The sequence below is a fragment of the Rutilus rutilus genome (assembly GCF_951802725.1).
Source record: "Rutilus rutilus genome assembly, chromosome: 9".
NCBI classification, from domain to species: domain Eukaryota; kingdom Metazoa; phylum Chordata; class Actinopteri; order Cypriniformes; family Leuciscidae; genus Rutilus; species Rutilus rutilus.
The window spans coordinates 6,657,535-6,682,089 of NC_140223.1; the positions used below are offsets into that span (position 1 = coordinate 6,657,535).

Consider the following 24,555-nt stretch of genomic DNA (forward strand, 5'->3'; position numbering starts at 1 on the left):
TAAATTAATAACTTTTTTACAACAAAAATGAACCATCAATGAACTTACTTAAACTGGACTGTGACGCTATTTTCTGCTGTACAGCCGAAACAAACATTGTTGCATTATTTTCCTGTTCTCATTGTAAAGCTGCTTTGAAACAAACTGTATTGTAAAAAGTGCTATTTAAATAAAGGTGACTTGACTATTTTACTGCATGCTAGACTACTAATTTTAATATTTGTCGCAAATGTATTTTTAAGGCTTCAATAGATCTAATTTAGCACATGTTTTTGTACTGCAGTGCCTACATGGTTGAATCAGATGATCAATACACATGTTTTGAAGGACCTCCTTTAGCATGTTTTGTGTTATTCTGTGCATATTGGCCAGTAGGTGGCGGTAGAGGGTTGTGATATGTGACATTGAGAAGAGAAGAATAAGAGTCTGAAGTGTTGCACAAGCTGCTATCTGCGCTGTTCTGTTTTGCTACTTCTGTTGTTCATTAAATAATTCCATATTTAAGAATGCCTTTCGTTCCTTCTTACTAAGGATATAACAGCATGAGAGTCCCTTTAAAAGAGACGGTCCAGTTCATCTCATGCTGTGGATGATCGCTCGTCATGGCTCTGAATATTGGCTGCTGTTGGAAAGGGCTCCTTCTGCTCTCTTTCCTCCTGATCTGTGTCAATGGACAAACATCAGGGCCGTAAGTTTTTAAAAGTTTTTGCTAAGGTTAAAATTATTAGTATACCAATAGTCAGTGTGTAAGAAATGTCTTGATTTCTCCTGTATTTATTTAACCGATCTGTGTTGCACAGTAGAGGTTTACTGTTTAACCTTTATGCCTTATTATATATTTTAGGACATGAGTGCATTAAGGGACAAAAATGTCCACTCTAAACACTGCCATAAAACTATTATATATTATTATTATTTTCCACTTTTACTGAGTTAAATCTTTTAACCAGTATCAGTCCTCATCATAACTACCAAATATTTATTTAATTTCAGGATTTTAACCCTTTAAATTCCAGTTTTGGTGACGATAGCATCAATTTGTATAAGAATGTACAATTTACATAAACATTTAATTATTTTCCATATACTAAATGCAAAGAGAAAACCTTGGCTTTGGATTATCACAGTCTTGAATATGTCAAAGATTAGCAGCAACATTATTTTTGGTGCATTTTTATTTTTTGTGCTATGTCAGATTTTTTTTTTTTTTTAATCACACATATCACGGTAAGGACAAATTTGATCCTATTTAAACCCATTAAAATATCAATTTTTAAACCCACTGTCATAATATCATAAAATCATAATTTCTATTCAGATACCCCGTCATTACCAAGCCTTGGGGTAAAATATTTACTTTTTACTGTTTTCCACCAGTTGGTACCATTTTTCATATAATTGACATACTGCAAACATCTGCAGTATTGCAAACATTGTCCTGATTTCTACTAGGTGACTATAACCTGTGCCTGTCTCCCTACACATCGAAATTTGCTCTAGAAAGAAAGCAAAACTACAAGGACAAAGGCGTTTAAAGCAGAGACGTATATTAGATTGTAGAAGAGCGCCATCGGCCACCGACTTGTAACCTTGTAACAACCTGCAAAATAAAAAAAAGATCAAGGAAAAATGAATAACATGTATCTATTTTTTGGCCCAAGTTATAAGAGAAAAAAAAAATACAAGTGAAAAAAATGCATGATAAACTTAGTACTAAATATGCCTATATTTTAGAAACCACATAAAGATGTGTATATAAATAAATGTGTGAGTTACTGTTGCTAATAGCACATACCTTATCCAGGTATATTATTATTCCCTTGGTTCAGTAACGCAGTCCACTGCTTCAGTGGTCGTGTAGGTTTTCTTCATCTTGTCGAGTGTGAAATGGCCGCACCAAAGAGGTACACAGCTTTATAACTTTTGCATCAACCGCACTTGTATAAACACTGATTTCTCAACTATTCTAATCCAAAACAAAGGCAGACTTTGTTTAGGATCCCTCGCAGCTACATCTTTGTGTTGCCGCAAGATGCAAGGTGTTATTATTGTCTAAGGACTCACTGCATGGCTGTGTTTGTGCCTCTACGTAGGTGAGAAATGATCAATTAACTTTGAAACATAGACTGCTAAAAAAAACAAAGCTGTGTCAAAGGTTCATGTCTGTGCGTAAAATACGCATGAATCAAACCGAAAGAAAACAATGCAGTGACAAGCTCTTTTTCTTGCTAAATGCACACACACACATACACGCCTACACACACATCCTACACCACCGACACACACACAGAGAGAGAGAGAGAGAGAGAGAGAGAGAGATAGAGAGACAGAAAGCGTAAAATATGACCTTCAGGATATTATGATTTTTGTCACTCGCCTAAACACCATTATATTTAGGCCCTACACACACACACACTCAAACATACACACACACACTTTTGTCAACGCAGACACACATTGCTTTCAGACATCCACACATACTCAGAAACATCATTTTAGATCATTGAGCCATTAAAATGCTTCATAACACAGGCAATAGTGCCCCTAGTGGAAACCAGGAAAATAACCTGCATTTCCCCCCATAGGGAATACCTATGTAGTGACATCATCTGGTGGAATACACTATATAATGCAAATTTAATGCTTTTGCTTCAAAATGAAAGGATGTTTCAACATAAGTCATGATTCATGTATTAATGACGGCCCGGCTTTAAACAACGTTTTAATGGGTTTCGATGGGCCATTTTTGGTCATTATGGTGCTATATGTTCCTATTTGATCTACACAGTGTGTTATACATATTATGCAACATGGGATAATTTTTTTTAAATGTATCCAAAAAGTCACAATTTTGCCAAATTACATACCATTTGCATTAAAACAGCCAAAATGGACAAAGAAATTAAACTGAAAATGACCAAAAATGTCCTAATGCAGCAAGAAGGTTAAGAGACAACTTAAGGCATAAGATCATTTAAAATTAATGACAGTGACAGATTTTTTTAATGGCAGTGTATTTTTAAGAGCAATTCTCTGAATAAACGTACAAATATAAAGAATTTAGTCACCAGACTTAATACACAGTTTGTTCTTTTATTCACACTTTTCATATTAATATTTTCAATTGATCAATAGTAAATTAACTGTATTGATTTTCCCTCCCAGTTTATGTTTTATTTTTCTTATTACATCTAACCAATATTGTATGATTATTTTCTCTGGACAGATATTTCATGGTGACGTTTCCTGCAGTGATTAAGTCGGGATCTGAGGCCAGACTGTGTGCAAGTCTTCTCAAGCCCAATGAAAGCCTTGTCATGAACATTCATCTGGTTCATGGTGTCCAGAGCACATTACTGCTGCAGGAGAAAGCTGAGGAAGAGTTTCATCGCTGCTTTAACTTCAAGGTCTGCCATCAAAACATGCACATAATGAATATTATCAAATATGTTTCATCATAATGCATCTAGTTTTTGTGGCAGGTTGTGAATACAGGAAATTATTTCTCATCAGGCTCCTCTGGTCAAGGCAGAATCAGTGCAGAAAATGAAGGTTGAACTTCAGGGAGAGACTTTCAGGATGACTGAAGAGAGAAAAGTCATGTTCAAGCCTTACCATCCTCTGACTTTTATCCAGACTGATAAACCCATCTATACTCCAGGACAGACAGGTGAGCTGTGAATGTCTCAAAGGCTAAAGCTCAGTAAATAATGCTGGTGTCACTGACATCTAAACCCTGATCACAGCTGATGTAGCACATATAAGTAAAGCACACTATGATCAAGCAACAATCTGATGTACTGAAATAAAGGAATACTGTAATAGTATCTGTGTGACTTTATTTTATGTGAAATCTATGGATACAATAGATTAGGGGTGTTCTTGGAGAGCCCACAGCCCTGCAGAGTTTAGCTTTAACCCTAATTATTACATGTTCCTGATCAGGTCCTTCAGGGTTATTTGAAATCAACAGGGTTTGGACTAAACTCTGAAGCCCTCCAGGAGTTTGACACCCCTGATATAAATCGTTACATGTAATAAACCTTATAGCTGTCTGGGATAGGCCTACTTGATTCTAACTGGTCAGCTGGAGCAAATTGTCAGACATTTTTGTAACATTATGGCTAAAACAGGCAACTGTGACAGCTAGTTAAATTTGGCTCAAAAGACACATTCACCCAGCAGCAGAATAGAGTTGTCAGCCCTGTATTTGACACTTAATACGGTTCACACACAGTTTGGTAATTTAAAGGAGAGAAATATGACTGTAAGCAATTGTCCCTTACATAAGAGCTGAAGACATCAAAAGTGAAGTTTTTTTAATACACATTTCTATTTTACAGTGAACTTCAGAGTTGTTACCATGGATACAAACTTTGCACCCCTTGATCAGCAGGTCTGATGTGTTTATCTGGCATCTTTATTATCTCTTGCATTGTTGAATACACGTTTAACAAATGAACACATTTTTGGCTTTTGATCTTTAATTACTATTTGCTCTTTCACAGTATAGTACAGTGGTTCTTGAGGTAAGAACACAAAACCTTCTGTGCAGTCATAACAAACACACCTTTTAAATCTGATTAAAACTAGAAATTCAGTTATAGTTGCAGTTATTGTATTTTCAGTAGGGTAAATATATATTTCTTCATTGATAGTCAGGATATGTGTAGCATATGTCGTAGCTGTGTCTTTGCTATTAAACAGGACATTAAAGGTAACCGGATTGGCCAATGGACAAATGTTTCTTCAACAAGGTGGATTTTGCAGCGTTCTTATGAATTAAACCCAGAGGCCCGTCAAGGCATGTACAAACTGAAGGCTTTTATTGGTGACAGGATGATCTCACGTGATTTTGAAGTGAAACAATATGGTAAGTCATAAAAAAGACTTGTTATGACTGTAACCTTGGTTTCTCGAAGAGAGAACGAGACGCTGCATTGTAAGTTACGACACTATGGGAACGCCTTTGCATGATTGTGTCTTGAAGCACGTGTGAAATCAGTCCAATGGTGTGGCGGAACATCATGGGGGGTGTATTAAAGCACCCCTGAATCAAACAATGTCAGCTTCTGATAGGCTGAAGTAACTCATGAAGTAAGTAAGTGAAGTGAAATAAGTTATGGCGGAGCAATGCAGCATCTCGTTCCCTCTTCAGGGAACCGAGGTTACAGTCGTAACCGAGGCATTCCCTTTCAAGGGAACTGGCTTTGCTTTGTAAGTTACAATACTATGGGAACGTTAAAGGGATAGTTCACTTTGAAATAAAATTTTGGTATGTTTTATCTTACCTCAAGGGCATCCAAGATGTAGGTGTCTTTGTTTCCGCAGTAGTTTCAATTTTGATATTTTTAGGTCAAACCGTTCTTGTCTGTCAGTCATATAATGCAGGTCTATGGTCACCATGGAGGTAAAAACGATATAAATACTGTTCGTTTTCTCACACAAACCGCTCGTTTCGTGTCTTAGGCCATCAATGTATACTTATGATGGGGAATTGTTAATTTGGACTTCTCTGTGCATGCTCTTTGAGGTGGTGACCATAGACCTGCATTATATGACTGACAGACAAGAACGGTTTGACCTAAAAGTATCATAATTGAAACTACTGCGGAAACAAAGACACCGACATCTTGGATGCCCTTGAGGTAAGATAAAACATACCAAAATTTAATTTCAAAGTGAACTATCCCTTAAATACCTACTATGCCATACTGACCAGTGCTTGTCTAGTGTGAATAATATCTGGAGCGCAACTAAGACTGAAGCACCTGGAAGCCAGGGGTGGTGCCCAGGTCAAGGTCAAAGAACCTGACGAATGTGTGCGTAGAGGACCAGCCCGCTGCAGCACATACAGTGAGGAAAATAAGTATTTGAATTTTGCAAGTTCTCCCACTTAGAAATCATGGAGGGGTCTGAAACTGTCATCGTAGGTGCATGTCCACTGTGAGAGACATAATCTAAAAAAAAAATCCAGAAATCACAATGTATGATTTTTTAACTATTTATTTGTATGATACAGCTGCAAATAAGTATTTGAACACCTGAGAAAATCAATGTTAATATTTGGTACAGTAGCCTTTGTTTGCAATTACAGAGGTCAAACGTTTCCTGTAGTTTTTCACCAGGTTTGCACACACTGCAGGAGGGATTTTGGCCCACTCCTCCACACAGATCTTCTCTAGATCAGTCAGGTTTCTGGGCTGTCGCTGAGAAACACGGAGTTTGAGCTCCCTCCAAAGATTCTCTACTGGGTTTAGGTCTGGAGACTGGCTAGGCCACGCCAGAACCTTGATATGCTTCTTACAGAGCCACTCCTTGGTTATCCTGGCTGTGTGCTTCGGGTCATTGTCATGTTGGAAGACCCAGCCTCGACCCATCTTCAATGCTCTAACTGAGGGAAGGAGGTTGTTCCCCAAAATCTCGCAATACATGGCCCCGGTCATCCTCTCCTTAATACAGTGCAGTCTGTACTCCTTCTCCCATGCGCAGAAAAACACCCCCAAAGCATGATGCTACCACCCCCATGTTTCACAGTAGGGATGGTGTTCTTGGGATGGTACTCATCATTCTTCTTCCTCCAAACACGTTTAGTGGAATTATGACCAAAAAGTTCTATTTTGGTCTCATCTGACCACATGACTTTCTCCCATGACTCCTCTGGATCATCCAAATGGTCATTGGCAAACTTAAGACGGGCCTTGACATGTGCTGGTTTAAGCAGGGGAACCTTCCGTGCCATGCATGATTTCAAACCATGACGTCTTAGTGTATTACCAACAGTAACCTTGGAAACGGTGGTCCCAGCTCTTTTCAGGTCATTGACCAGCTCTTCCCGTGTAGTTCTGGGCTGATTTCTCACCTTCCTTAGGATCATTGAGACCCCACGAGGTGAGATCTTGCATGGAGCCCCAGTCCGAGGGAGATTGACAGTCATGTTTAGCTTCTTCCATTTTCTAATGATTGCTCCAACAGTGGACCTTTTTTCACCAAGCTGCTTGGCAATTTCCCCGTAGCCCTTTCCAGCCTTGTGGAGGTGTACAATTTTGTCTCTAGTGTCTTTGGACAGCTCTTTGGTCTTGGCCATGTTAGTAGTTGGATTCTTACTGATTGTATGGGGTGGACAGGTGTCTTTATGCAGCTAACGACCTCAAACAGGTGCATCTAATTTAGGATAATAAATGTGGAGTGAGTGGAGGTGGACATTTTAAAGGCAGACTAACAGGTCTTTGAGGGTCAGAATTCTAGCTGATAGACAGGTGTTCAAATACTTATTTGCAGCTGTATCATACAAATAAATAGTTAAAAAATCATATATTGTGATTTCTGGATTATTTTTTTTAGATTATGTCTCTCACAGTGGACAATATACTTGACTTGACATGCACCTACAATGACAATTTCAGACCCCTCCATGATTTCCAAGTGGGAGAACTTGCAAAATAGCAGGGTGTTCAAATACTTATTTTCCTCACTGTACGTCATGAAGAGAGGCCCCAGAAAGCAAGGCTTTAGAAGCCGCCACACTCCTAGTAGAATGGGCCCAGACAGCCAAGGGAGAAGGCTGACCAGCCAATTCATAAGCAAGAGAGATAACCTCGACAACTCACTTACTCATTCTCTGCTTAGATGCTGGGTACGCCTTTCTGGGCGACCCAAAGCATTCAAAGAGTTGATCAGATTTACGCCACATGGCAGCTCTGTGGATGTAAGCATCAAGCACCCTAACCAAGCAAAGCACATTTAATTTCTCCTGGTCTAGTCGGAGGACAGAAGGCCTGCAGGCCTAATCCTCAAGGTTCCACGGAGGAAACGAGATACTAATGGGTCTCTTTTCAAGGATACACCACTCAAAGGAGTGTGGTAAACAGGGCCAAATAAACCTTAAGTGTAGAAGGGGATAATCCTGTAGAGAAATGCTCTTGCAGAAACTCTAGCACTGTACCAACCGGGCAGTTAACTGGGTCTAAACCTCCATTGTGAGACCAGCCTCTATGAGTTGGTCATTGACTCTATGACTCAAACCCACAACTTACATACCTCTGGATGGGGGTTAAATATTTAGCCTTATTTACCCTTAATATTTACCTTGTCTCGACCTAAGCGACCCCTGATGTGTTGTCTAAATGGACAAGAACATGTCCCCCGTAGATCAGAAAACGCACTTCCACAGACCCTGGGATGAGTGGCCCTCCAGGACCGCTCCCCAACACGTGAGAGAAGCATCTGTCATAAGTATCACATGACGACGTTTGGACAAGAACCAGGGTTTCCTCCACATTGTCAAGGAACAAAGACATCTTCTTGTAACCTTGATCATGTGGAATGGATTGCCCCTTGGGGAAAATCCCCTGGGGTCTCATGTACAACAGGCCAAAATGTATGATGTTGGCTGCTGCTGCTGACAATCTTTGAAACTGTTTGACAGTGCGTGACTGGCCTAGCTTTAGCTCTTTTAATGCTGAGAGGATTATGTGTGCAGGAATCATCACAGAATCCTCCAAAAAGGTGGTTCTCTATACTGGAGAAAGAACAGTCTTCTTTGCGTTCTGCCTCAACCCCCGCTCTTTCATATGAGCGAGGACAACATTTTGATGTTAAAACGCCATGTGCTCTGAATGAGCTAGTATCAACCAATCGTCTATGTAATTCAACACGCGAATGCCCTGGAGTCGCAGAGGAGCCAGTGCAACATCCACGCCTCTCTTGAAAGTGCAAGCTGACAGTGCTAGCCAAAAGGAAGAACTCTGTACTGGAGGGCCCCACAGAAACCACCGTGCCAGGTTGTGCCGATAGACGATGCTCAGTTGATAGATGCAGTGCGTTGATGCGCCGATAGACGATGATCAGAAGAGGATTTCCCCGCAAAATTTTTATAGCGCATCACCCCATTACCAAAGAGCTGCGAGGAAAATAAAGGATTAGTTAGATTAGCTTACTCCTCATTTAAAAAACAACTTGATTAAAACGAAATACTTCTCTCAAATTTTTTCACTACGTATGGGCCACAAGAGAAATATTAAGACGTATTATGACGTTCTGCCACACCATTGGACTGATTTCACACATGCTTCAAGATGCAATCACGCAGAGGTGTTCCCATAGTGTCGTAACTTATGACGCAGCACGAGTTCTCTTGAAAGGGAACAGACAATTTGTAGTTTTGCATGGGAAGAGTTTCAATAATATGTTTGTATTTTAATTTTTTATATATAAATTGAGTACTAATAACTCTGATTTCTGCCTTCTGACTTCTAGTTTTGCCTAAGTTTGAAGTTACTGTAAAAAGCCCAAATAAATTAAGTGCTGAAGAAGAGGAACTGATAATTGAGGTTTGCGGAAAGTGAGTGGTTTCTTTTTATTTCCTGCATTAAAAAAGCAACGTGCTCTTCCATTCACACTTTCATTTAATTGTTAATTGTATTATTATTTTTTTAACTCTTGGGTCAGTTTCTTACTTTAACCCCCCATCCTAATATATTAGTTGCTTAACTAAACCCTGGGCTGTAGATCAGTTGCTTGTACCTTCTTCACAGATACACTTATGGACAGCCTGTACCTGGTAAATCACGGGTGAAAGTGTGCCGTAATAATTGGCCCTCCATTTCCTGTTACACAAATCCAGTGTGTTTAGAGGACACCATTGAGGTATGTGAGTTAAAACACAGTACATTATCTTTAATACATTTATATAATTAAACCACTCTTCAGTTAATAGTTATGTTTGTGTTCATTCCTTATAATTAGATAAAAAAGACAGGCTGTGCCATCCATACCTTAGATGCACCAGTCTTTTTTAATGTCACACTGGTAGAAGGTCATAGCTTCCTATCTCCACTGCAAGTGATGCAGAATTCTCTTCATGTTGAGGCAATGGTTACAGAAGAAGGAACAGGTGAGCTGTTCAATTTGGTCAGATCTCTGTTACCTACACTTCTTGTATTTCTCATTTTCTCATTTCTTCAGTTTACTTTTATTTGAATAAATATTTATGTAGGTGTTTTGACTATTTACAGAGATAACCATGACAAAATCTGAATCTGTATCTCTTACTTATGAAATTGGTAAAGTCACATTTACTGACCTGCCCAAAACATATGAACACGGATCAGTTATTGAAGGAAAAGTAAGTCTAAAATCCATTTGTCTCAGTTTAACACCATTGATATGTATTTGTTTATTTATTGATATAGTAATTTATTCTTTCAAAATCTTATTTTCAACAGATAAAACTCTCAAATTTCAAAGGTGCACCAATTCAAAACAATAAGCTTTATCTTATGGAGGGTCACACTTGGTCCACAAAACTGCTCCTAAATCTCACTACAGACAGCGATGGACTGGCCAACTTCTCTCTTAATACATCCAGTCTTTCTAAAAGTGATATTGATCTAATAGTAAGATATTTTGTGTTCACTTAATTTTCTTTAGTATTGCATGAAGAGTTTAGTTACAGGAGTTATTTCAGATTTTTTGTAATCTAGGCAAGTGTCTATCAAGAGGTCCGTGGTTTTGGACACGACAACATGCCTTACATCGCTTTCGATAAAAAAACAGTCAAGCTCTTCCCACCTGCCTCTCCACGCACCCCAACACAAAGTGAACTGATTATAGAGAATACTGAACAACCATTAAAGTGTGACTCTGAGTTTACAGCCACCATCAAGTATTATTTTGTTGGAGAGACAATTAAAAACTTCAAAACTGACATCGTCTATATGGTGAGAACATGTGCAGTATGTACATTATCACAGAGATGTTTTTGTTTAACAGTATTATTTGGCTGCACTAGTCAGTTTGTTATCAGAGTGTCATCTGTCTGTTTCAGGTCTTGTCCAGAGGAGTGATTGTTCATCATGGATATGAGAAGGTTGAAGTGAAGATTTCTGATGGAGCAAGGGGCTCAATGTCGTTCAAACTGTCTATTAGTGCAGATCTGGCTCCTGTAGTGCAGATTCTGGCGTACTGTGTTTTTCTGCCCAGTGAAACGGTTGTGGCTAGTAGCAAAGATTTCAACATTGAAAAGTGTTTCAAAAACAAGGTGTGCATTGTAGCTTTAGAAATGAGCCTCTTTAAACTGTATTACTGACTCATTTCTAAAATAAATCCTATTCCCTGTATGTCACAGGTATCTCTGCAGTTTTCTCCTGCTAAAGCAGTTCCCGGTGAGAAAAACACTCTCCAGCTCTCAGCTCAGCCTGGTTCACTGTGTGGCCTCAGTGCTGTAGATCAGAGCGTCCTGATCCTGAAGTCACGAGAACGTCTGGATGCTGACAAGGTCTAGATTCTTTAAGATTCATAGTGGGAATCTAATGATAACAGACTTTACTTATTGCTGCTATGATCCATCAGCTGATATTTTGATCTCAGGAAATTTAGCATTAATCTTAATTCTTTCTCACCAAAATGGAAATAAAGTTTTGTTGGAAATACATGTATTATTTAGAAATCATACTGATAGTGTGTGAACATGGTCCCGTCACAGATCTTCAGCCTGCTGCCAGTGGAATCGGAGTCAAATTACCCTGAGACTGTTGAAGATGACGAGTGTCCGTATATGCGTTTTTGGGAATCCGCATTCACTTATGAATCCTTAAAGGTAACAGTTGGATTATATGTGTGGCAGTGCAGTAGATAATGATTGGGAGAGTATATGTGTAAGTAAATGCATAAAAAGCCTTTATGATTATACTGACATTTAAAAGTAATTTGTATTTTCATGACTTTTATTGTGGTTCATCATTGCCATTTGGCAGAGAGTGGGATTGAAGATGGCAACAAATTTGTTTGTGGAACTCCCTGAGTGCGAGATGGGTAGGTACATGTACTGTTATTACAATCCAAGCTGTAATGTTTTAATATGTTTGTGCTTGTTATGAAATATATTTTAAAAAATCAAATATATTCAATTTGTGAAATTGTGAAACTCAAACAATTCCACAATTATAGAGATGTTGTTACAGTAGAATGGAGACAAGAGGCGTGCGGATCCATATGCAAAGCCTTTTATTTACAAGAGATGTGTTTAGATCAGACAGGGGCCCAAACAAAGGCAAACAGGTATGAAATGGACAAGACAATGAGCATTCCAGGGACAGGCAAGGGTAAACAAAGAAGACTGTAATCCAGTGGACAAGGCAAGAGGATAAACCAGCTAGTTAGTGAACTTTGAATCAGTGTTAATATTGGTAAGATAAACTCATCTATAAAACTATATAACTTTTGTAAGATAAAATTAACACATTCACTTTTGCAGCCCTAAAATACTAAAACTAAAATCAAAACTAAATAAACTGAAACATTTAATATATGTGAAAATATGTGTATTAAAATAATGATCTACCTTACATTTTCTATTTACTTATGACTGGATATAGAATAGATCATTTTGACGTACTCTTCACATACATATCACTTAAAACTACAAAATATAACTTGTTTTCCAGTTTTATACAGTGTAGGGACAGAGCCTCACCCACATTTTAGAGAAGAGTATCTATTTGAACATCACTTAAAGCTGCAAAATATTACTTTTTTTTCCAGACTATTATGACGAAGTATCAGAGGATGTAACTGATTCAATATCTGATTCAATACCTGATTCAACACCTGATTCTCCAGCAGTGACGATTCGAACTGTCTTTCCAGAAACGTGGCTCTGGGAACTTGCTGAAGTGGGGTATTTAAAGCATAATCAGTATATTTATCTTATGACTTATATTTAATACATCATCTCCTCCCCTCTCGCCCACAGGACAGAAAATACCTTGCTTGCTTTGCAGATTCTTAATCCAGTTTTTTCATCATCTGTGTGCTGAATGTTGTCATTTATTACAGGAAAAATGGCTGAGTTAGAATCAGATATGCCTATTGTTGTAATTCCTCCACAGGGACTCTGGATCAGCTCAGGTTCCTGTCACGGTTCCTGACACCATCACCTCTTGGGAGACGGAGGCCTTCTGCCTGTCCTCTGAAGGTCTGGGTCTGGCTCCTCCTGCTCAGCTGACAGTTTTCCAGCCCTTCTTCCTAGAGCTCTCTCTGCCTTACTCCATCATCCGCGGGGAGATCTTTGAGCTGAAGGCCACTGTCTTCAACTATCTGTCCAAGTGCATCATGGTGAGATTTCAGACGCAGTATGATGACCAAATCATATCAAATATGCCACTAATCATGTGTGTTTGATTGACAGGTTAAAGTGACTCCAGCTCCTTCCTCAGACTACACTCTCAAAGCCTCCTCTGATGATCAGTATTCATCCTGTCTATGTGCTAATGGAAGAAAAACCTTTAAATGGATCCTCACTCCCTCTGTTCTTGGTGAGTTTTCCAGTCTGAATCAGTAGCCGCCTTTTCATTACAGATTTGCACAGAACTTTTGGGATGTTTTTGAAATGGCGATAAAAAGCTATTGCAAAATGATGGCGTTTCCGTTAATCGATGTTATGCGACTAAAACGTTATTTTTCCCTCTAACGAATAAGTCATTCCAAAAATCATTGCAACGGATGTTGGTAGTTTTACATATATATCGCAGCCACCGCACTAGCCATTGTTTTTAATCGAAGGAGACGTAGACGTGTTATCCAAGCATTATTGGCAAGGGAAGATGTTAATGTAAATGTTAAACATGCAATTTCACCGCGTTTCAATTACCCTTCAAATTGCATAAATTGAAAATGCGAATTGAAAATACACCCATTGGAAAGACGTCAATTTCGCAAAAACTTCCATTGAAAATACAATGTTTTTATTCTCGCATGAGGTGGTTTTTCAGGCTGTTCGAAAAAGGAATATTTTGCTAAATATTTCGCTCCTAAGTATAAGAGGCTTTCCTTGCCATTAAAGCTTGGATAACACGCCTACGTCTCCTTCGATTAAAAATAATGGCTAGTGCGGTGGCTGCGATATACGTAAACCTACCAACATCCGTCGCCATAATTTTGGCTTCTCGCAAGATGAAAAAATTATGTTTTAGTCGCATTACATCGGTTAATCTAAACGGCATCAGTTTCACAAAAGAAAATATTATTATTTAGAAAATACCGCAAAAGTTTTGCACAAATCATAATGGAAACGTGGCTACAGAGGAACTGTGAATGATCGTGTGAAGAATAAGTTCAGGTCACCTGTAAATGTGAAAAAACTGTTTCCATTGTAGTTGAAAAACCACCTCATGCGAGCATAAAAAAGATTTTTCCGAAATGGACGTGTTTACAATGGGCTTATTTTAATTTGCAATTTGCAATTTGCTCAGTTTGAAGGGTAATGGAAACGCGTCTGTTTCTCAGTTGTATATTCACGTACATGTCTTGTGTTGTAGGAGTCTTGAATATTACAGTCAGTGCAGAGGCAGAGGCGTCCCAGACTGTGTGTGACAATGAGATTGTGAGCGTCCCGGAGAGAGGACGCATTGACACGGTCACACGAAGTCTGCTCGTACAGGTCAGCACACGTCATCATTTACTCATGATCTTAATGCTGCTTATGTATGATGTGTTGATGTGATTGATTTCTGCTGCAGGCGGAAGGAACTGAAAAGACAGAGACTCACAGCTGGTTACTGTGTCCAAAGGGTTAGTCTGCAGATATTTCATATGTTTTGGTGTACAAGCGCTGATAATGCTGCAACCCTCTTTGTCTTCTAAACACAAACTCCAACTTCATGAAAATAAGTACACATTGCATAGAGGACATTTTGAGGACACACCAAATTTAAGGACCAATACAGGGAGCTAAAATATACTCATATGTATCGGACATTTTAATTGAGAAAGTTTAAATTTGTCAGCCTTTCATGACAACTGTAGTTTAGTTGTTCAGCTGTCCAAATTTTGAGTTGTGATTTATATTATTATTATTGGGTCTTCAGGTGGTATTAAAATGTTTATAGCGTTACTCTGCTGATCACTGATGTGTTTCTGTCTGTCTGGTTCATAGGTGACAGTCTCTCAGAGGAAGTGGCTCTGACTCTTCCTAAAGATGTGATAGAGGGATCAGTCAGATCCTCTGTTTCAGTCATTGGTAACATTTACAAACATGAGCAGAAATGAGGAGATTGGCTTTAGACTTATAAAATGTAGTGAGTGTCATTTGTGCATGGTTTACAGGCGACATATTGGGTCGTGCACTGAGGAACCTTCACGGATTATTACAGATGCCGTACGGCTGTGGAGAGCAAAACATGGCTGTTCTTTCTCCCAATATTTACATTCTGGAGTATCTGGAGAACACGGAGCAGCTCACCTCGGCCATCCGAGAGAGAGCCACAGGCTTCCTGCAGAGCGGTGAGAGACAAAATCATGTCAAGAAAATACTGAGATGGTTTGATACCAAATTATACATTATTCAACACACCTGAATGTCACATTGAGTCACCCAAACAAACTGTTGAAGTGTTAACCATTATCACACTAAACAGGATACCAGAGACAAATGAACTACAAGCATTTGGATGGATCATACAGCACATTTGGTTATGATGATGGGAATACATGGTAAATATATTTTCACTATTACTTTTGTTTAACAGAAATAATATCAAGGTAATCTACAAAAATAAACCCAATAAACCCATTTAAAAATGTGTCTCAGTTCAAATGACTTTAATTATATCTTCCACACCATCAGGTTGACTGCCTTTGTGCTGAGGTCCTTTGGCAAAGCACAGAAATACATATTTATTGATCCAAAAATTATTCAGAGTGCAAAGAATTGGTTAATAAGCAGACGGGATTCAGACGGCTGTTTTATCCAACAGGGAACACTGTTCAACAACAGAATGAAGGTCTGTCATCTTCTATCTATCTCTCTATCTATCGTCTTTATTCAGACTTTCTCAAGCCAACATCACAGTTTGTCTAGATGAACTTTCCTTCAGTGGTTTGAGTGTGTTGATTTATTTATCCTTTATTTCTAATAAATTCTAGGGTGGGGTGAATGATGATGTGACCATGACTGCCTACATTACTGCATCATTGCTTGAACTGGAAACTCCAGTCACAGTAAGTTCATCTGTAGGAAACATGGTATAAACTCATAGAAAAATGACACTCACAGCGTCTATTCCTCTGTGTTTTTTTGTCACAGGATCCTGTCGTCAGTAAAGGTTTGTCATGCTTGAGGTCCGTCATTGAGAATGTCAATAACACTTACACCACTGCCCTGCTCGCCTACACTTTCAGTCTGGCTAGAGACACGGACACTCGACAGCGGCTTTTCAAGAAACTGGAAGATGTTGCAATTTCAGATGGTAAGAGATTTGTTTCTGATGACTTTCTGTTGTCTTTCATAACTGTACTATTGTTTTGTACTAATGAATAACTACGCAGGAACAAATGAGTTACACACTATTAACATTCTTGTAACTACATTTAACTAACAAGAAAATCTGATTAACATATTAGTAAGTAATAGGGCTCAGTTGAATGTGGTAGTTCTCTATTCGCTAATCAGTAACTACTATTTATTTCATACCTCCCACTAAGAACTACTGTATACAGGTTCATAATTAATGTTAATAATCCATAATGTATAATATAAGATAATGGTAATCCACTAGTAATGACTTGAGCGTTACTGCATCCTTCTAAAGCAGGGGTTCTTAACCTTTTTGATGTCGGGGCCCAAATTTTACAGTACAAAGTGGCCCAGGGCCCATTCAGATATTAGCACTGTATTGGTTTATTGATCTCACCCTTGGTTTGATTTGTATTCAATAACTAAATGAAATCCACTTGCAGTTTAACAGTTTATTATTCATGTGTATGTAAACCTGCACATACAATTATTCATGGAACAAATCAATCTGCATCAAGAACAAATTTAAAGGCTCAAGTCAGGCATATTAACACAAAAATCAGTTAGATTTGACAAATTTTACTTACAAAAAAATAGAAAATGTATATAAATAAAATAAAAACAATAAAATGTGTTGCTAAAATAAATAAATTCAAAATAATATTTTTCAAATTAAATAAATAAGTTGTAAATGAAAATTGAAATAAAGTGCAAATGAAAAAAAAAAATAGCTTTATAATCTGCAAAATAATTTGATAATTGTTTCAGCAGTTTAAATTTTTTCATGGCAGAACCTGAAGTTGCTCTTCATATCTGTTATGAATTAACAATAACAGTCACAGCAGTACAATTTGAACAAGCTACAACTCCCTATTTATGTTCCCCTCCGCATATATCCGCAGCGGCAGGTAAAACCAACTCCTCCGCTATCGTGAATGCTTAGGCCCCGATCACACCTGACGCATTTTTTGCAGTGAGAGGCGCCTATTTTCAATTGGTTTCCTATGGCAGCGAGCGTTCTGCGCGCTGTTTATGCGCCTCGCGTTTTTGCAGTTGAAAAAAAAGCAACTCCGAGCGGAAAAAGCGCCTGACGTCATCGCGTTTTTTTCCACTGTCCAATCGCATGAATGGAGAGGCGGGCCTTCCGTTTTAGTGATGAAAGCTACAGTTGCTTGAATGCCCGGAGAGTGCGATGGTGGAGGATAAACTTGTGGTGCTCTCGCGGGTTACCAGGAGCTTAACGACTTCACGAACCGTAACTACCACAATGTTAACAGAAAGTAAATAAAGTTAATAAAAGGCTGATTTGACGTTTACTTGACTGACAGGACAGCTGTTACAGTGGTCGCCTAGCAACATAAAAAACGCAGCGCACTGCTCGTTCTGTGTAATGGTAAGTGCTGTGCACCTCGCGTTTTCGAACCTGAAAAACGCGTTAGGTGTGATCGGCCCCTAACTGAGACATTAACTTACTGCCACTAGTGGTGGGATGGTGTACTGTAACTGTCTCATGGATAACAGTGGTCATTCTGGTGTCTTCAATTGATAACTTGTTTGGTCCCGCGGCCCTCGCGGCCCACAGGTGAAAAACGTAAAAAAATTTGCGGCCCTCCAGGTGGCGCTCGAGGCCCAAGCGTGGGCCGCGGCCCTATGGTTAAGAATAGGTGTTCTAAAGGAACTACTAATAATTTGGATCAATATTCTAAAGTGAAAAAAGCATGATAACTCTCTAGTAATTATAAAGTAACTGTAAGCTTTTAAGATTTTTGTACGATTTTGGATTTGGTAAAACTTTAGTCATTACTAGTGTGTTCCCATGATCTTCAGTTTAGAATACTGATCCAAATTATTAGTAGTTCCTTTAGAAGGATGTAGTAACACTTGAGTCATTACTAGTGGATTACTATAACCTTATATTATACATTATGGATTATTAACATTAATTATTAATCTATATACAGTAGTCCTCTGTGAGTTATGAAAAAGTAGTAGTTACTGATTAGCTAATAGTGAACTACCACATTCAACTATTTCTTACTAATTCATTAATCAGAGTTTCTTGTTAGTTAAGTATGGGATAATGTACATCCAGCTGGTTGTTCTCTCAGAATAAACCCGACAGGGTGATCAGGAGGATCTTGCGTGAGCCAGAAGGGGTTTATTCTGAGATAACAACCGGCTGAATGTGCATTATGCCGCTTATTACACGACTACTTGCCACATAAGTAAATAATTAGATCTAATTCGAAATATTTAACTAGCTCTTTAAACGCAAAGGTTCCGCGGTGAGAGCTATTGCTAGCGCGACAAGTTCAAACTAGACGGACATTTAAGAGATACGGTATACAGTCATACTACTTATTACACAGCATTTCACCATATAAACTAGATGTACCGCATGGCGGTACAAAATATGACCGCCGCTCAGGCCTGCACTGGCTTTCCACAAAAATAAATGACGTGGAGCAATTTGGCTGTATTGCGTGTTTATGTCTATAAGTTGTATATTTTAAAAGACTGTCTGGAGTATTCCTGTGGATCATGGATAATTTAGAGTTTTGTAATTATTTGCTATTACTATTTAAGTTTTATAGCAAAAGTCATTAGTTTAGACACTTAACATCCGTAATGTGAAAATGTCACATTCAAAACAGTGGTTTTCCCTACATAATGTATTATAAAAATGAGTTTCAAAAACACACTTATTGTGTTCAAGCAAGTCTTTTTCATGCTACATTGGTAGTTTGTTTAATAATTTACAGAGTTTGTAGGACACTTGTAAAGCGTGTGTATTTCATGTTATGTCCATAACGCTGCTAAAATGTATTCATAGGATGTAAAATATTATATGAAATGTGAGGATTTTGCAAGAATCAGAGGACAGAGGTTACATTAAAAGTTATGTAAATGAATTCACTGATACTAATTTTATCTATGTTTAAGGCATTGTATCTACCAATATAAGTCTAACTGTCACATGCATAATGTTGAAACTGTTGTATAATAAAAGGGAAGAACAAATAAATAATATTAACAAAGTAAGGTTTAATCAACAGTTAACAAACAAAATGACATTATCATTCGTCTGTTTGAGACAAAACATTATATGTATGAGACATTTAAACAAGTTACACAAAATTTGTTTTTATTGACATTTGTATATGACTGTTATCCAATGGTCACCAATGGCATGCTGTGTGAAGGGTCCGGTTACAGATGTGGTATTGACAATGGATATGAATGTTTTGTTGTGGTATTTTTTTCTGGCCAGGTGTCGTTCTATGCTGTTTGTGAAGTAGTTGAATGGTAGTAGTGTTATCCATGGTATTCCAGTTGGACAGTGTGATTTGATGTGTAGTATTCGGAGGATTTGGTGATCTGTGAGGAAAGAGGCATGTTGATTGTTGATGTTGAGTATTGTATTGTACTGGTTAATGATTCCTGGGTTTGTCATGGCATGGCATGTGTGTGCGCGTGTGTGTTTGTGTGTGTGTGTCTGTGCGTGTGGATGTCAGTGTGTGTGCATGCTTGCGTTTGTTTGTATTCCTGCATGTGTGTGTGTGTGACAGTATCATCCTAAACCAGCAACCCTTCACTCAACAGCACCATCTACAGGCCGATGAGTGTACAGTCACTAAATGTGCACATAAATGAATTTATTTTATACCCCCCATGGATGAAATTCTACGAAACTTAGCATACCCCCAGAGGATGTCAAGTTAATCATACACATGAAATATGGTGCAGTTCTGAACATCTCCACTGAAGATAGGGGCGATTAAAGCAGAATAATATTGCATTTTAATTTTTTATGGGAAGGGGCGCAAATCACAAATGAGTGATTATGGGCTAGGTTGATGTGGGCCCTTAAGACCAACATACCATAAAAATTTCTTCATCCTCGGTTCCACGGTTCAAGTAGTTATTTAGGAAAAACTGCATTTTTTGGGTTTGGGGGGGCCCAGCGCGGGGGGGGAGTGGCCCCCGGGGACCAAACTAAATTTTTCCGTAAAAGCCTAGTGGGGCTACATGCCCACCAAATTTCATGTTCCCCGGTGTTTCGGTGTCCCTGGTATCGTTGACGAAAAATTCAGTAGATGACGAAAAAAAACAAGAAAAAAAAACTTTGACAATCCCTATATGACCGCTTTCACTAGCTATGCTAGCGGCGGTCATAATAATTATGGGGATAAGAGATATTGATTTGAGATTAAGCTGTTTTAAAATCGTACTTGTTTGTTGTCTAATAATCCAACAGTACAAAAAGATTTTCGCAAATTGGCAGCATCTGCGTTTGAATGAAACAAGAGATAGCGAGTCCACGAGACTGGATGTCATAATTAAATAACTGTACACAAAATATTGATTCGACTGAGTTTTAATATTTTATTAGCTCACCGAAAGCAAAACTTCCATGAAGAAAGCCCGTTGAGCCTGTGTTTTCAGCGGTTGTTGTCGAGCAATAACACACCACTGGATGGTGCTATTGACCAATCAGAATCAAGTATTCCACAGATATAATAATAGTAGTAACTAGAATGTTAATAGTGTGTTACTCATTTGTTTCTGTGTAGTTATTCATTAATGATGGAACAGTATTCTTAAGTGTGACCTTTTTGTTTTAATCATGCTCCTTGAGTCACACGTGTGTCTTTTGTCCTTAAGGCTCTTCTCTCCACTGGTCTCAGTCTGGCTCTGCTGATGACTCTGATTCTCTGGCAGTGGAGATCAGCTCATATGTGCTGCTTGCTGTTCTCACTGCAGATTCAGTCACTACAGCTGATCTGGGCTATGCTAACAGGATTGTTAGCTGGCTTGTGAAGCAGCAGAATGCTTATGGAGGATTCTCCTCCACACAGGTTACTCAAACCTCTCCAATCAAACACATTATTGCTGGTGTGAATGAGTAAAAGTGGCATTACTGAACACATTTATTTCCCAGGACACAGTGGTGGCTCTTCAGGCTCTGTCTTTGTACGCCACCAAAGTGTTCAGCTCTGACGGCTCCAGCACAGTGACGGTACGGTCAGCAGGAGACACTCTCCACTTTAATGTCAATCAGGACAACAAGTTACTGTACCAGGAGAAGCAGCTGCAGAAACTTCCAGCCAAATACAGCATTGAAGTGAAGGGCTCAACCTGTGTGTCTGTGCAGGTCTGTAGTGCGTTCAGCTTCATTTACTCACACTCACTTTCTCTCTTGGCATTTTGGTTATTTTGCTGTGAGATGATTTATGAATGTGTTTTTCTTTGTGTTGACTCTCTCAGATGGCTCAGTTCTACAACATTCCCACTCCTACTGAAGCTAAAACATTGAGCATTGATGCTAAGATTGAGGGAGATTGCAAAACATTGGGACAAAATTTCATTTTGAACTTCACTGTCAAGTAAGAGAATTTGTATTTAAAGTCCCCCTGTAGTCAATAATTGTATCCCTTAAAACTCATCTTTAAATTCTTTATGAATGCAACTCTACACACTCTCATTGAGTATACACGGTTCTATGAATATGCAAAGAGCCCCGCCTCCACTCACTCACAGCTCAGAGATCCACTCGTTGACGATCGCACGTTGATCTGATTGGTTACAAGGTAGTTTGTGACGTCAGAAACACCAGCGATTTCAAAACGTGTTTTTGAGACTGTCTTTGATTCACTGCAGTTTTAAGGAGAAAATACTCAGCAATGGTGTTGACTTGTGAATTTACACAAAAGCATATTAAAAACACCACATACACATATTAACAACATTAAAAGCTTGATTTTCACCACAGGAGGACTTTAAGTCAAAAGACTAGAACATGATTATGACTTAAGATTAACTAACAAATAAATGTTTTCTGAATATTTTTAATAATAAACACAAAACACAAAAGCAATATAAACTGAAACGGCGTATCTCGGTAGTTAAAACACTACACACTGACTTGAGATACAACATTTTTATTATTGACACATTATGAGTGATTAAAACTCTGCATGTGTCTTGGTAATTATACTGGCTTTTGTTCTCTCTTATTTGTACATTTATATGAGGCATTTAAGAACCTTTTCAGTTGCTCTTTTCCAGATATGATGGTCTACAGGAAAGGACTAACATGGTCATTGTGGATATTAAACTCTTATCTGGATTTACAGCTGATACATCAATGGTGTGTTTGAGTGATTCATCACAAAATGTGTACAAATTTCTAGAGTTTCTCTTTTTAGAAATTAATCAGCACTTTTTCCCCACAGCTTAAAACTTCTTCCGGAACGTACAGAAACCCCGTGGAACGGGTCGATTCTAAAGATGATCGTGTCATTGTATATTTGAAGGAGGTGAGAAAACAGCAGCATTCATATGATTTTATGTCTTAGGTCTTTATGTCTTTAATGTCCATGACTGATGAGTTTGTTTCCTCCTGTAGATCCCACAAAATATTACAGTGAATTACCAGATACAAACGAAACAGGTTCTTCAAGTGAAGAATCTCAAGCCAGCTGTGATTAAAGTGTACGATTACTACCAAACAAGTAAGATTTAATATGCCAGTGTTGAATGCTTTGATCAAGTGATGCACATTATTTATTCAGATTAAATCCATGTACAGGTTTCCATTGTTGTACGAATGTGAACATCTTCCTTTTCCTTCAGGTGATCAGTCAGAGGCCGAGTACTTCTTCCACTGTGGATGAAAGCTGAAGAGCGTCACCTTATAGTTCAGCTTGGATAAAGATGTTGGAACTCTCTAATGTTGAATATTATAATGTTTATTCTTTATCCTGGACAAAATTATTTCCAATCCATTAGCCCAAATTTGAACAAACCCCCAAATCCTAATCAGTTTTTGGCTACGTCTCTTGAGATCATGACTTATCAATTTACAATGCATATGATTAATAAAAATGTTGAAAACAAGTTCTGGTGAGCTGGTTGAACTGTTGAATGTGTAGTAGCTACATGCTATGGCAACATTTCAGAATCAGACGAGGTTATTACAATTATATCTTGTGATTTTTTTTTTCTCATCTCATCTCGGCTCTGCTTTTTTTAAATCTTGTTCTGAGACACTGTACACCCTTAAAAATAAAAGTGACAAAAAAGCTGGTGTTTTCACAGTGAAAAGAACCTGAAAGGTTTCTTGAATAACCATGTTTATGTGACATAAAGAGTCTTTTTTTGGTACTGCAAGAACCCGCCTCATAAGTTCTTAAAAGAGCCTATAACAGTTCTTCATGTCACTCTATAAGATTCTTTGTAGAACCATTCATGAAAATGTTCTTAATGACCCCATTTTAAACAAACATACAAAGAGAATCCAGGAATAAGATTTAAGTGTTTATTGCCTTTATACATTGTGCCAGATAAAAGCATATGAATACATACAATAAGGCATTAAACAGGACATTTCATAAATCAAGCAAATTGCACAATTTTAAAAAGAGAAAACAGTAGAAACACTCACCAATAAACCAAAACGCATTTCCACTGTACAGACCATGGCTGTGTTTCCTGATAACGTTGTCTCCTAGCGCGCTACGAAGACTCTTAAGGCATAACTTAACTAAAGGGACTCATGGGATATTATAAATAATCCAGCCTATAATAGCCTAGCCTACATATTTTAAAATTGTATCATATATTGCTGCCATGATAACCATTTACATTTTTTACGTGCTTTCTTCTCTTTCCCATTTTAGTTCGCTGAGGTGGAGCTGCGATGAAATATTGTTCTTGTAAATAATTTCCAGCATTTCAGTAATAAAAGTGTACATCTTACATAGGCCTACAGTGCTCAGCAGTGATCAAAAAGGATTTAAACAGTGAATTCTGAATCTCTTCTTGTAAACTCAGAGGCCGCCAAAGTCTCAGAGTGAGCGTGAAGTGGAGGCGCGATATCAAGGTCCCGCCAAAGCCATAGAGACAGACAAAGCATAGAGACAGAGCGACACGCGTCATAATCTGAAGACCACGCCCACCGGAGGGGAAAACAATCCAACCGTCTCCATCAGGGGGGTAATGTTTCAGAAAAAACTGAAGCTTCCCCGGGGGCCGCCATTGATTAGCAGACCATCACCTGCTGTTAACACACTGCCATTTTGGCGTCACTTTGACAGCGAATAACATTACATCTGAGGCGTTTAAAGACTCCATTTGTCCATTATTTATTTCTAAAGAAACACGAAAATGTATAAAAGGCTCCATTACCTTGTATCTTACGTTATGGCCCCGTAGAAGCAGTTTTTGTAAAAATAGGCTAATGATTGCGTCATAAGCAC

General features: G+C 38.4%; 1 protein-coding gene across 1 annotated transcript; it reads left to right on the plus strand.

The window, feature by feature from the left end:
* The first annotated feature begins 405 nt into the window (after positions 1–405).
* Positions 406–23,194, plus strand: LOC311296616 (alpha-2-macroglobulin-like). The gene is made up of 34 exons (XM_084418462.1): positions 406–688; positions 3,227–3,407; positions 3,514–3,670; positions 4,344–4,396; positions 4,509–4,529; positions 4,708–4,873; positions 9,259–9,343; positions 9,537–9,648; positions 9,748–9,895; positions 10,017–10,126; positions 10,227–10,397; positions 10,485–10,721; positions 10,829–11,041; positions 11,129–11,278; positions 11,486–11,599; positions 11,757–11,814; positions 12,544–12,679; positions 12,891–13,116; positions 13,190–13,316; positions 14,319–14,440; positions 14,520–14,571; positions 14,936–15,019; positions 15,106–15,282; positions 15,417–15,492; positions 15,626–15,782; positions 15,925–15,999; positions 16,085–16,247; positions 20,960–21,153; positions 21,237–21,449; positions 21,563–21,681; positions 22,364–22,445; positions 22,531–22,614; positions 22,704–22,809; positions 22,931–23,194. The coding sequence occupies exons 1-34, from the start codon at positions 603–605 to the stop codon at positions 22,969–22,971; spliced, it is 4,296 nt and encodes a 1,431-aa protein (XP_084274588.1). The 5' UTR covers positions 406–602; the 3' UTR covers positions 22,972–23,194.
* Positions 23,195–24,555: the final 1,361 nt, after the last annotated feature.